The following is a 15,021-nucleotide window of genomic DNA, read 5'->3' as shown; positions in this document are numbered from 1 at the left end:
ATCGTGATAACCCTTTTTTCTTTTTTCATACGTTACATTTGTTGTCGCATCTCACACACGTGACCTTTGTTTCATCTAGCAATAACGCTATTTGTCTTTCTTTGAAAACATATTTGTTAATTCTAGCATTACATACATTTGTCTCTTTCTTCTTGCAAACGTTACCATTCTTTCTTCTTACGTTTATGACATTTATTTCATTTAACTTACGTTACATTCGTGTGCTAGCTAACATTTGTTTCTTCTTTAAAACGTAGCATTTATTTTTGTTTTCTAACAAACATTTAACGAACGATCTAAGATACATTTTGTCTGTTTTTACATAGTTTATCTCTATTTCTTCTTACATTTTCGAGATTTGTTTAATTTTACATACGTTACCTTTTTTCTCTTATCATACTAACCATTTATTTCTTCGTTACTAAGTCTTCATACATACGTGACATTCTGTTCATCTTACATACGTTATGCCTTGGTTGTCTCTTCTTACAAACTCTACCTTTGTTTTGTTTTTGTGTTGTTGTTTTGTTACTGTTTTAACCATTTTGTTTCTTCGAACATACGAACTATTGATTTTGTTTCGCCATGCATGTAATTTACGTTACATTAATTGAAAGGGTATTATTTGTAATAAATAACAAATCATTATAAGGTTTTAATATATATATGAAAATGTTATAAGTCCCTGTATAGAATTGTATGTCATTGAACAATGTTTGGCCCGGTCACAACTTAACTATTCGATATAGGTATTTAATACTATTTATAGAGCTCTTTACTTTAATAAGTATTTTAATTGGTACGTTAACATATTAGTATACGTGAACAAATTGATTATAACATGCCCTAGGAGTTAGTATATAACGCATTCATTTATGTATGTACTACAGAAAATGTATATATTCATTTTGCAAAGCAAAAAGAGTAAATGTTAAGTTTCAAAACATTTCGTATGTTTTATGTTTTATATTTGCCTTGTGGATAAAGTGTTTTTTATTTAATTAAAATATCATGCATGTTATGTATGATCTAAGGATATATGAAGTTAATAACGGACGCCATGCACTGCAGACGACAATTTTAAATATGAGCCGTGTCACGACAAAACCAACATAATGGGTTTGCGACCAGCATGGATCCAGACCAGCCTGCGCATCCGCGCTTTCTGATCAGGATCCATGCTGTTCGCTTACCAGCCCTATTTCAAGTAGCAAAACTGATAGCGAACAGCATGGATCCTGATCAGACTGCGCGGATGCGCAGGCTGGTCTGGATCCATGCTGGTCGCAAACCCATTATGTTGGTTTTGTCGTGACGCGGCTCATATACTAATTACACCTTTATACGGTAGAATATTGACAACGGAATGATGATGTTACTGAATAAAAAACGAACTGTTTGTGAAAACTTACATAGATTAAAAGAAATATATGTCTTTTGTGTTCCTGGATGGATATAATAATAATATTTGTGTTGGATATAGTTTAGTTTTTGTGGGAATAAAGCAATGCCTTATGGGAATATAGTCCTAGTGTCCGGCCCAGTCCGGCGGAGGAGTTCTTTAACGGACCTGCCGACGTACCAACGTAAGTAATTTCAATATTCCTTATACATGTATATAGAATTGTAAAAAAATGGTATTGACTGCATTTCAAAGGACCATAGGGTACAGTTCACTGCAAACAAAATGACAAATTAATCACTAATTTGATCGGAACTATTTCCATAACATTTAATAAAGCATATTACAAATATATGATATCTTTTGGAATGCAATGGATAGAATTTTTATCCAATAAAGTACCTAAGGAAGGACTTTGTATTTAGTTATGATTAAAACTATATAACATATGTGCTTCTCGTGCTTTTTTGGATAAACATGTATATTTAATGACATGAAACGAGTATTTCTGGTTTTAACTCTTTTTCTATGAACTCTGTTTAGCAAATGATTGAGTCATACCGGTATTATGAAACCCTAGTTATGATTGTGAATGATCTTGATCACTGAACATTTTTATGATAATAATTTACAAATGTGGTAAAGCTGCAAATATGCATCAAAGGTCATGTAGTACTTCATATAACAGTTAACGTTTTTTTGCTTTTCTTGACACGCATGCACTTCACAGTAAGGCGATGACATTTTAAAATTTTCAGGGTGGTGTTCGGTTGTCTAAACTGGAACATATATATCTATGTAAGATTTAATGATTATTGTTTCCCAGCTTTTATACCTTCAAATTTCATGGTAAAATGAAAAACCCACTAATGTTACACAAAGCAACGAAACCTTAATAAATGTAATTGTTCCTTTAGATTGGCTATTCAATGATTTATGGAAGTGATCCGTAGTTTTGTAGATGGTTTTCTATATCACTTATGGATCCCTTGTACACATATGGAGCTCAAATGCAATTTGAGCAGCGATTCCTTTGTTTGTAGCCAAATTTCAATAAATGTTTATATCAGGATTTGTTCGAATGTTAAGTATCGGTCTGTCGTGAGATTTCGTAAAATCTTTGTATTTTGAGTCCGTTTAGTGACATTTTCTTCATACGCAGTGTTGCATGTTTTGGCCACACCAGAACCCATGACGGAAAGAATATCTCGATAAAGACAAAAATGGGTTATAAAGAGGAGAGTAAGGAGGTAGAATCACATTTCGATTTTCTTAAAAAGAGAAAGGTTTGAATTTTATATAACTGTTTATGCCGATTGCTAAATAAAGATTGAATTGAATTTGTTGCAATTGACCTAATTTTACTGTCACATTTGGTGTTATGCTTCACATCTGGAGCAGCGGAAATCCACATATACTTTTAACCGATGCTCAATTTTGAGATCCATATGGGGTTCCACTCCCCGTGGAATAATTATTCTGGAAAAACGGAGTGAGCAAAAGATATGAAATTTTGCACTCAAGTTTTTGGTTTAGATCTACGTCAAATGGAACATTAATCTCGTCCCCCCGTATTCAAAAAGCTCAGTGAAGTCCCTTTAAGAAATATCGACAAATACCAACAACTACATTATTTTCTCGCTATCACTAACCCTAGGGGTTAGGCCCGGGATTACAATAATGGTTTTGTGCGCTAGTACATCGAATACATGCTAACTACTGTTATTATCAACAAATATATATATTTGTATATACATATACCTTAGTGCAATAACTGATTAACTCTTATCAAACCAAGAAGGAATTATTTCGTTACTGCACAAAGGTGACGATATGCCTTTTAACCTGTAAAACGAAATGTTGCCTTTGAACGAAATATAATTATATACATTACATGGCGTTATGTACATACGAAAATTATGTAACAATTATAAAATACATTTCAGACGGTGTACGATCAAAAGATATGGACACCTTACTAGTATGTTTCATTCTTAATAAAAATATAGATATAGGTAAAACATGTACATGTATTAACTCATTACTTCACTTGGTTCCTCGAGGATAACACGGTTTCTCGTTAGTTAGGAGTTAATTTATTACCAACAAAGATTATTTTCTAGTCAAATATAATGTTTTTACCAGACCTTGTGACGTTTTTTGTTCTTAATCATAACGGGAGAACAGGGGTTTTATATTGTGTTTACAAAACAATCATTTTGCATAACATTTCAGTTCATGATAAAGATACTATTTGTCCAACAACATTGACCTGGCACTGTTGCATTTGACCCCATAGTCGGTAAATTCCGTAAACGTTACTATCTATTTGTAAATAGAAAATTAATGTATACAACCAGTTGTTAAATGACTTCTAAATTACAAACCCCTCTTAGCACAGTCGTTCAGGGCTTTCACTTCAAGATTATAAACGTACACTCGTAGGTTCGAATCCTGGTTCAGCCACTTTTATATTTTTTTCTTTTCTTAATTTAAAATTGCCATTTCTCTCTTAACTTGTGCAAAAAACGTTTTGATTTTTGGTTGTGTATTCTATCTGTGTAGTATTTTAATTTGTATTATGAACGTGCTGTCTTTTTTATTAATTAAAGATAATGTAATGAAATAAAAAATAAAAATGTATAAAAAAAACACTACTTAAAAGGTATCCTAAAAACCAGATGTAGTAAAACGATTTCAAATTAATTCTTGCAAGTAAATTTCAAAATGAAAAAAATGCATGTCCTCATAACGTGGTGTTGGTAAGGTATCGAACTTCATATCAGTAGTCAGGCATCTACACCGATACACCACAACTCACAGACGTGTGAAGTTTACAAAAATATCTATATATTCGTTAGATACCACTGTTTATCATCTGACCTTTACGGAAATTAATGAAGTGCCTGGTCAATATTGTTGGACAATTTTTTGACCTGTTGATGATCACTACAAATTGGAACTTTGTTGAGGTTTTCCGAATGTTTATCGTTTGCATATATCTATAAGGATTCGTATTTTAGAAAAAATTGTGCGGAAAAGACTCTTGATTTCAAACGTCATGCAATGAAGAGACGTCATTATTGACGTCAAGATATTCGATTACCATTGGTTATTAATTATTTTTTAATAAATCCCGTAAAATTACGTGCGTTTTTATGTTTTAACAGCGTATAACGTACTGTTTCGTGAAGACCAATATTGGTTCCTAATATGCTTATACATCTAATAGTTCTTTTTTTATTATTTTTTTTATTTATATACTATTACGTTCAGTTAGTCATCGCTTTGCAAGCAGGTAAAGCGATGTGAAACAATGAGATGCCTTAGAACATATAAATACTCTATAATGAAAGTAATAATGATCTTACTGGATAACTTATTACAACAACATAGGTGTAGAGATATATGAGTGCGAAACTATATCATGCAAATAACCCTGTGAGATATGTTATTGTTGATTAATATACCCCCTGTTCACTTTCTACCGTGTGTTTAATTGCCATGTTTTGAAGTTCTTTTACATCGCCTTGGAACATATTTCTACTGGCATTTTTTTGTGTGTTATGATAATATTCTGTCGCAAAATTTCGCTAATGTCTAATATTGTAATTAAAATATTTCAAGATTAAAACTGTGACTAAAATGAACGGTTTTCACGGTGATTAAGTGACGTGTAATTTTCGAACCCAAGTCAGGCTGGTTCCTTGTGTCGTGCACTATATCAAAAACTTGGCTCGTAAAGTTTCTTATTTTGGAAATTTTAATACAGCTTTGTGAAGTTTACAAAGTAAGTCATTTATTTTTTGTCTTAGCTGTTAAAAATTCGCCATCCGTTGCCCATTTGAGTATTGATTAGTTATTACCACAAGGGAGAAATAAATTTCTTATCCGTAACCCATTCCTCGTGAAAAACCAAAATTAAGAATTAAAATTTAACTTTCAATGGAAGGGGGGGGGGGGGGCTTTTTATGGCGGTTGGGGATGGGGTATTTTCAATCAGTGACTTTTGAAAAAGGGCTTAGGGCCTAATATTTGTTTTGGGGCTCTTGGACATAAATTGTTTTTGGTTTTTTTTTTCAAAGTGATTGGATGCCTAATATATATTTACGATTTGTTCGGCATCTATAAACACTGGGACAGAAAATAGTCTAGATCTAGAATTTAATAAAAAAAATGTCTGATCTTTTTTAAGCTCTATGCTATTGTTATAGACAATCACATATTACAAAGATTCGCATTTTTTAAATATCATTATTTTGATATTGGTAATCATTTTATAGTGCATGAAGAACAAGATATAACATATTTTAAGTAAAATCAATGCAAATAATCACGGATTTATATTACATAATAATATATATAAATAATATAAATCCGTGAAATAATGTAGCACCTTTGAGTAGATGTATGTCATATTTTTCATGATACCCTAGCTGGATCAAAATTAAATAGGCTAAATATTTTGCATATTCTACATTTTTTTCGCCATTTTGACGAACCCTTTTTTTATTTTGCGGTCAAACTACAAAATTAGACCAGATAAAAAAAATATTTTGCTGAATTTTGTTTTATATTAATCCTTTAAAATTTCCCAAATCCCTAAATAATTTAAATAAAAGTTTAAATTTTAAATTATTTTGCTGCCGACCTTTATTTTCCCTTGGCAATTTCACCAATTTCCCAACATTTTTAAAAAACCCGGTTTTGGCGGAAAGTTTTTTTTTTCCCTTCCCTGAGAAAAAACGTAAAAAGGCCCCTTTACGGGAAAAATTCTAGTGTTTAAATTATCTGGCCTTTACCCACATACGTAATTAAAAAAAATTTATATATTTTTCATCATTGGGTTTTATATTAAAAAATTTAAAAAAGCGTCAAAAAGGGCCCCCATTTTTAAATAAGGCCTCCAATCCCTTATAAGACCTAAAATGATTCTAAATTTTAAATTTTTTCCCCAATTTTAAAATCAGCCTTTTGTATGGATTCCCTTTGGATAAAATTTCACTTTTAAAAAGAAGAAATTTCACTGACAACCCCAAAAAAGGTATCTTAGGTTTTTCTTTATTTTGCACTTGCCTTATAGCCATTTCCCAAAAAGGAAATTGCATGTGCCAAATTTCCCAAAAAAATTAGAATCAGATGGGGAAAAAAAAATGCACAGCCACTTGGAAGAGCCTTTGCCCAAGACATTTCTTTTTTTTTTTTTTTTTTTTTTTTTTTTTTTTTTTTTTTTTTTTTTTTTTTTTTTTTTTTTTTTTTCCCTCCATGCCAGCACCAGATGCAACTGGTGGAGGGGGTGCAGTCCATACCATGGTGACTATAAAAATTCATACTAATGAACAAAAAGATTTTTTTGAGTTATTAACAGATGCCCTAAATTTCTTATGCCTGAGAAGGAGGCAATGAACATCAATTTGATAAATAACAATTAAGAAATGCTCACAAATGATGTTTTTATTTTGAAATACAAAAGAGACAACTTTTCAATTTTATTAATATTCTAGTGAATCCTTGTGTTTCATTTTGTTAAATCTTATCAGTATATGGCAAGTAAATTGCATATATATATATATAGAGACAAATACAAAGTTTTACAATAACATATTATTTATGTTAAAAATTTTTAAAAACTATAGCAAAGTGGTCTGTTATACATGGGGATAATCAGAAGTTATGTTGTGCTAATTATGGCATGACTTTTAATAAATGCAAAAAATCCTGCATTCATTATGTAACACAAATATGGCAGAAAAATTCAACAGTTTCTAATGTCAAAGCAGCATGGTCAAAAATCATGATCTTTAGGTATGCATGATACATGTATTCCCAGCTGTCACAAAATATCACATTTGGACCCAACCATCTGGAATCCTCTGTAAGTTTTTTACCAAACCAAAAACATTGATCTGATTTAGAACCTGCAGTAAAGGATAAAGCCTTCTTTGCTTTAACCCTACTAACACAAGATTTCTTACTATAAAAGAAAGAGCTGCAGAATTACCTTTACTTTTAGCTGGCAGTTAGATTTACCTTTACTTTTAGCTGCAGCAGATTTTACCTTTACTTTTACCTTCAGCAACCTTTTTGTTCTTTTACCTGAGATTTAACTTTTCTTTCATGTATACTTTTTTTTAGCTGCCAGTTCTTTTCTAGCAAATAGTCTAGTAGCATTTAGTTGTTTTAAAGCAGATGTTCTAATACTCTTGCTGAAGTTAAGCAATCGGGCAAAGTGTCAGAAGTTGATATTCTTTTTTTACATTACTACATGATGGGGAATACTAGTGCTTCCATAACAGATGGATGAAACTGTATCATGAACTCCTGAACCACACTGTTGTGTTTATAGGAAGTGTATTAGTTTAGTAATACATTTACTTTTACACCAGAACTGGCAGCATTTACATTACTACTTACATCAGAACTGGTAGAAATAACACAAAAAAAAAAAGAATTTACATTACCTACATGTACTTAAATCAGAACTGTCAGAATTTACATTACATGTACTCACACTGTGAGGTAAAGATATAGTATTAGACAAATTAAAAGCAACATCAGCAAGCAGAGATAATGGAGACTGCAGTTCTGTTGCATTTAACAAAGTAGTCCAGATATATCTCCTGACAAAGAGTTGGGTGTTACATTAACAAAACTAGTGCCTGGTAAAGCTGACTCAGGGGTGGCATGACTAGTAGTAGTAACTGTCAAAAGGGACATATTTTCTGCTGACATAGAATGGGGTGTAACATTAATACAGCTGGTACCTGGTAAAACTGACACAGGGTTGGCTAAAGAAGTAACTGGTGTTACACTAACAGCAGACATAGGACTGACCACCATGACTAGTTACTGAATTGTTATTACAATCAAACGGAGCATACTCTTTCTCAGATGATAGTGACTGAAAAGTCATTGCAGGCTTTAAGGTGACTTTCAGAGATTTTTGATCGGTCAATTGGAAAAATACCTGTTGACTTAAAACTATTAAACTACAGTAAGTGGTTTATAAAAATTTAAAAATGCCTCTTGAAGTTTTGCTGCAAAATTTTTCCTTCCCAATGCTCTTATCTGGGTTTTCTTTTTGTATTTTTCCTAACAATTTTGGTACCCATGATTTTTTCAATGGCCCAAATACACCATTATCCTAAGGGGTTGTAAGAAGTGAGTTGGCAAATTTGGTACAAGTCTATATAGTCTATCCCCCCTTTCTCTCTGGCGAAGGTAAAAACATCCAAATCAATTTGACTGGGCTCACACTAATCAATGAGTAAAAAATACTGGTCTGTCTGGACATGCATACTTATCAAAATGTTGGAGGAATTTGAAAAATGTCTCTTGCATTCATCCATTCCTTTGTCAGTATACTCTATGACTGTACCTTTCCGCTGTTTAAATCAAGGGATTCATATGCTTGGGTTTAGGAAAAAAAGGGGGTCCAAAAAAATGGTGGGGGTGATATCACCCCCCAGCATTTCCCAAAAGAACATGGCAGTCCCAAACCCCTTTTTTTCTTTTCCCCTCAAATGTGGCCCAAGTTCCCAAAGGGTATTCGACTTTTTGGCCCAAACACAGATTCCCGCCCTTACCCCCATAAAAAACCCTGAAATCAAACGCATTGTAAAACCCCATTTTTGGTTTTTCCAACCCGGAAAAAGCTGAATACAAACTTTGGAATTTAAATTTGAAACCACTTATCAATTCTGTTAGAGGAATTTTGGCCCCCAACTTTTCCCAAAAATGACTCTTTTTTTTATCTCCCACCTAAATGAGCATTACGTCCATAAAAATGTTAATTTCCCCGTAAACCCTTGGGGGATCATTTTTAAAGTTTTTTCCTTTTTTTTCTTTCTTTAAAATACCCACCCAAAAAAATTCTAAAAATCTGCCACACCTAAACCCAAACCCCCTTCTGGAACCCCTCCAGGGCCAAAAAAACCCCCCTTACCCAAAATTTTTTTTTTTTTTTTTTTTTTTTTTTTTTCCCTCTTTTTTTCCTTTTTTTTGCCCCCTTTTTTTAAAACCCCCCTTGGGGCCATTTCTAACTTCCAAACGAAATCGGCCCCCGCAAACCTCCTTTTAACCCCCCAAAAAAAAACTTTCCCCCGATAAATTTTTTTTCTTGGGCAAAAATTCCCCAAAAAAACCGAAACCAAACCCCCGAATTTTTAAAAAACCAAATTTTTTTTCCCGTTTGGAAATACTTTCCCCTTTTAAAAAACCCCTTTATTTGGAAATTTTTTTTTATTTTTGGGGGGTTTCTAAAACCCTTTTCCTTGGGATTTTAAAAATTATTTTTTTTGCTTTTCTCCCGGAAAGGACTGGAATATTAGGGATTTTTTCTTGCTAGATTTTTCCAAAGGGGTCCTTTCAAATTTCCCCAAATACTGTCTTCTTAAATTCTGGCCATTTTTCTCCTGTTAAAAAAACACCCCTATTTAAAAGGTTTAAACATTTCCATTTAAAGGGAAACAACATTTAAAATGTAAATTTTTAGTCAATTTAAATTTTTTTTTAAATTTTTATTTCAAAATAAAAACTGGAAAAACCAAAAAAATAATTAAAAATGATACAGTATTTTTATCCCCCCAAAGTAATATAATGAACATTAATTTTTTCATGTCACACCACCATTAAAATTTAGGGCCCAAAACATGCTTTACAAAAATTTTGATTGGGATTGTAAAAATTTCTTCATATTGCATGGGAGGGAAAAATTAAACATCGACCCATTAATCAAATCCCAAAAAATTTAAAAAAATTTTAAAAAAGGTTTTCCCCCTTGGGGCCCCATGAAAAAATTTTAACAAAAACCCCTCGGAAACCCGGTTTAAAGTACGTCCCTTTAATTTTGATCAAAGTTTTCTTTTTAATAAAATGGGTGTTAAAATGTTTTATTTTTTAGAAGTCTTGTGTAAATCTATTTTTAAAATCCCGGACCATAAAAAATTTTTGTTTTTCCCAAAGCAATCCCGGGAAAAATTGGGAAATAAGTTTCAATTTGAAATTTTTGGGCCCTTTTTTTTTTTTGAAAGATACACCCCTTCACATTTTTAAAAGGGAAAATTTTAAATAAATTAAAAAAACGATTTAATAACCGAGCCAAATTTCTTTGGAAAAAAGTAAAAGGGTTTAATTTCTGTTTTTCTTTTAAAATATTTCCCTGACCCTAATTTTTCGGAAGTTTTAATTTGGAATCCTTTGGAACCGGGGAAACGTCGGAAAATGGCGAACCCAAATGTATCCCGGTTTTAAAATCTACCGGGAAGTGGTAAGCCTTTTGGCCCACACGGTCATAACAATAAAAAAAAAATCCCAATATAAAAATAGTTTATTTTCTGTAACGGAGGTACCATTTTTTTGGATGAAAATAACAAATTTCTAAAAGAAATTTTTAAACTATACAATTCAAAAAGATAGTTCTGTTTTAATAAACCTCATATGAGTGGCAGCCACTTTTGTTTTTAAGATACTTATACCAGGGAATGACTTTTTAAGCCCAAATCCAAATAAAAGTTAAAAACATATGTAAATGGACATGCTGGTTAATGTACTAAAAGTTCCTATTCCAAATATTTATCAGTTATCACAACAGTAAAAAGGGTAATAATTTGAATAAGCATTTGCACACACATTCCAAAATATCATGATCGGGTCCAAATTTGTTTAGCAATATTACTGGTTTTTTTAATACGTAAAACACATTTAACTGGTGAATAGGGTTATTAAAACTTTGAATTTTTTTTCAAAAAAATCTTATTTTTTTAAAAATATAAGGGGAAAAACACTTGCAACAAAAAGAAATTTTTATTAAGTATTTTTTTAATATCTGGGCATTCCGTACAAAATACCTCCCGGGGGAAAAAAGTACCTTGAGGATATTAAAAATTTCATGATTTAAAATCAATTTTTTGAACATTTACAAAATTCTATGTTTTTTTTATAAAAAATTTTCCCCAAACCCAATTTTTTTAAAAATGAAAATTTTCCCCCTTTTTACTCTTAAGAAAAGGGAAATTAAGATAACCAATTCAACAAAAAAGCGGCTCTCAGTTTTCTAATTTTGGGTTTTTTTTCCTATTTTTTCCCGATTAGGGAAAATTTAATTTTATCTTAAAAAAAATAAACTAAAAGGTTGAAAGTCATTATCAACCGGGCTTTTGCTAAACTCAGTATGGAAATATTTTATTCTGGTAATTTCGGCCGTTTTCATAGGCGATTCGCACCAGTTAAATTTCGCCCCTAAATGGTTAAAATATAATTGATCGTTTGTCGTGTGTTCTTGAAATATTATATGCCAATGATTTACCTAATCAGTGTATGTAAAATTATTGGAAAAAGTAGGCAATAACGTTATCAATGATCAGGATGACCATATTAGTTTATTTAACTTTGTCTATTTTAAATATTTTGGTTTAATGACCATGTGACGATTATTTTAATAAAATAATTATTCTATTATTGCCGTATAATGATTAATAATGAATAATGTATTTCATTACAATTTTACATATGTTATAAAGGTGTCATTCAAAATGGTCAGCTTGAGAAATTTATTGAAATAGTCCTAACTTCAGGATTTAGACTCCAACATGTATCCCGAAACAACCAATTTTCAATCACAACCTAAATTCAAACACATTCTTTATTCTGTGGCACTGACGTCATGCCTGACTAAATTGCATAAAGTCACATGTTGTATTAACTTTAAAACTTGCAGAAATGCCACACTTGATTAATTGTCAGATGTTTTTCAGAAAAACAATAAGAAACTGTTTGTTTTAGTGACACAATATAAATTGTCCAATTTTCACTATATCAAATAGTCACTTGTTTAAAAATAGTGGTAAAAAATTTTCTAAGCAAGTTAATTTTTTTATAAAGTATTGGCTAAAGAGTTTTACCATTTACCTCAGTCCTAGGTGTATTTTAAAACATTTATTTATATATGATGTACCACTAAATATTCATCAGACTTTAAATGGGGGTCCTTATTTATAAAATCTTATATTGTTATCAAATTTTTCATGTGATGATTGTAGATTAAATTGTTTTGTAAGCGATACCAGCTGGCAGATCTAGACAAATTTCCATATTTGCTAATATTATAAAGTGGGAAAGGTAAAATGGCTGTAAAGATTGGATGCATTTATCATTTTCACCCCCAAATAGGGGTCACTAAAAGGACACCTTTTAACTGCCTTTTTTTAAAACATTAAACAGTAGTTATACCAAATTTTTTTGGGGCTTCATATGTTTTTAAAATTTTGTGAATTTTTTTTTAAAAACTTGAAAAAAAAAATTTTTGAAAATCGGAAATAACTATTTTGAAATTTTCCCACAATTTTTGGCCCCGATTTTTTCTTTTAAAAAAAAATTTTTTTATTGGGAAGACCCTGCTTTTTTGGGAATTTTGGTTTTAAAATTTTTTCCTGGGAAATAACCCCAGTGGGTATATTTTTTTTTTGAATTTTTTAAAAAAGATCAAAACTTTTTAAAAATGTAAACCAACCTGAAAAAAGAAAAAATGTTAATAATGCCTTTAAAAGCTAAAAAAATTTAAAGTTTTAAATTTTTCCCTTTATTTATTTAGGCTAAAACAAAGCTATAACTGATTGAATATTGGTTGTCCCGGGATATTCTAAAATTTATGTAAAATAAACTTAATTTTTATGGATTTTTTATGTTATTTTCAAATTTAACTCCTTGTATCAGATTTTCAATATTAAGATATCGACATTTGTCTTTATTAATTGCATTCTATAACTTTAACAGACTGACTGTTTAAGGACCTAAGTTGAAGAAATGTTTAGAAAAAATGAAAATATATGAACAAAAATAAAGATGTGTATTTATAGTTTTGTATATTAGCCTGCAGAATAAACTCAACTGTTTCTCTATTCAGTACTTAGGCCTAAAAAAAAAAATTGTTCTGTTCGGGTCACCCGACCTACCTAATAATATGCGCCGACCCTACCGTTTTTTTCGTGTCCAAAAAAAAAAAAAAAAAATCCATGAAAATACCGTATTATTGAGGTACTCACTGAGCAGTGTGAAGGGCAATTCAGGCAAATTTCGCTGAGTATATTTCCATTTCGCTCTCCCAATTGATCAAAGAGAAGTCAACATCGCCGATAAAATCTTAATTCCCAAAGAGTAATTACTTGCCGATGTAAAGAGCAGAGATTGTATCCGCCCATATGACGACTGCTAATTATCATTATCCAATCAGAGCATCGCTATATACTACCCCTCTACCTGTATGCAAAGCGATAGACCGCCTACTCTAAACAGTAAATAATGAGAGCATCGGCCCGAAACGGGTATATTTTGCGAGTTTAATACGGGATTTGGCGATAATTATAGATTAATTTTTTTCCGATCATCTAAACACGTGCAAATCTTCCCTAATTGATATACACGCGGTGTTTAACCGAAGTAAAGGCGATGTGCAATGGGTTTTTCACGGCTATCACAAAACTGTTAGTCAATTCGCAAAAATCTTATGATTGGTATGTTGTAGACAGTGAGAGTGTTTTGCATTGTTATCTTTGTACAAATGCCAAATTTGACACAGCTTGTACGCACGTGGGCACGACATCCTAAAACTACGAATCATGATCGGCATGCGACATATCCGTCGTATATCATGTGCTCATGTATATAACAACAAAATTTGTCAGGAAAGAAGTGTTCTTATTGTTTCACTATATACATATTTGTTTTAATATCATAAATATGACGCTCAGATTAAGATTTATTAATATTGTAAATTTCAAAAAGCATTATTTATAAAGATATTACCGAGTTTAACATTTCATGAAAATAAAGGGAGGTAATTAGAAATTTATTTTCTATAATTTCTCAGTCGAATTTTTCAATAAGAAATGAATGTATATAATTTTAGTGATCAAATATAATGTGCACAAATGTTTGCAGTACATATTTTACATATTCTTCGATATTTGAAAATTGTTTTATAAGCATAATTATATGCACATAAATATGACAATACAACATAGAGGATCATAAAAGAAATTTCTGTAAACAGAACAGGATAGACAGATTTTATTAATCATTATCCAATGTAACTTTATCTGGAAAGTAAAAATATAAAGTTAATTTATTCATCATAGTTTTCTTACACATGATTATCAAAAATATATGAGAAAGCTTATAAATAGCTGATAAATAGATTGTGTTTCTATTCTAGTTAAAGGATGTATAGCCATGCATGTTAATGCATAAACATTGGGATGTTTCCCTTCTGCCGATTTTTCACGAGGAAGTCACTTCTCCCTAAAATTTCCCCCCAGGATGAGCCCTGGGTACGGTACAGGTTTTATCACCGCTCTTAGTTACAAAATGGTGGATCACATCGTCAATATTTGTAAAACGGCGTGTGATCTTCACCAGAAGAACACTGAGAGTTTAAGATTGTTACACCTGAAATGTCTTTTGAAAGCATAGAAGGGATGTATTTGTACCACCCGGGAGGGATGTCAGAAATTTCCATATCTAAATTTCAATATACTGGTGAAAATATAAAAAAAAAAAAAAAAAAAAAAAAAAAAATCCGACCTACCCTACCTATTCCTTGAGAGCATGTTACCCTAACAAAA

The 15,021-nt window shown here is 31.4% G+C and overlaps 1 protein-coding gene across 1 annotated transcript in view; it reads left to right on the top strand.

Moving 5' to 3' along the window:
* Window positions 1–1,435: 1,435 nt before the first annotated feature.
* LOC132751129 (uncharacterized) overlaps window positions 1,436–15,021 on the top strand; it is an 89,527-nt gene continuing 75,941 nt past the window's right edge. Inside the window, exon 1 of the mRNA XM_060741250.1 lies at window positions 1,436–1,586. Coding sequence (XP_060597233.1) covers window positions 1,508–1,586 — 79 coding nt within the window. The 5' untranslated portion in view covers window positions 1,436–1,507. The remainder of the gene's footprint in view (window positions 1,587–15,021) is intronic.

Source organism: Ruditapes philippinarum, unplaced genomic scaffold (assembly GCF_026571515.1).
Source record: "Ruditapes philippinarum isolate M1 unplaced genomic scaffold, ASM2657151v2 ctg1509_1_1_1_1, whole genome shotgun sequence".
In the NCBI taxonomy this organism is placed as follows: domain Eukaryota; kingdom Metazoa; phylum Mollusca; class Bivalvia; order Venerida; family Veneridae; genus Ruditapes; species Ruditapes philippinarum.
This window is presented reverse-complemented; position numbering and strand designations above follow the sequence as displayed.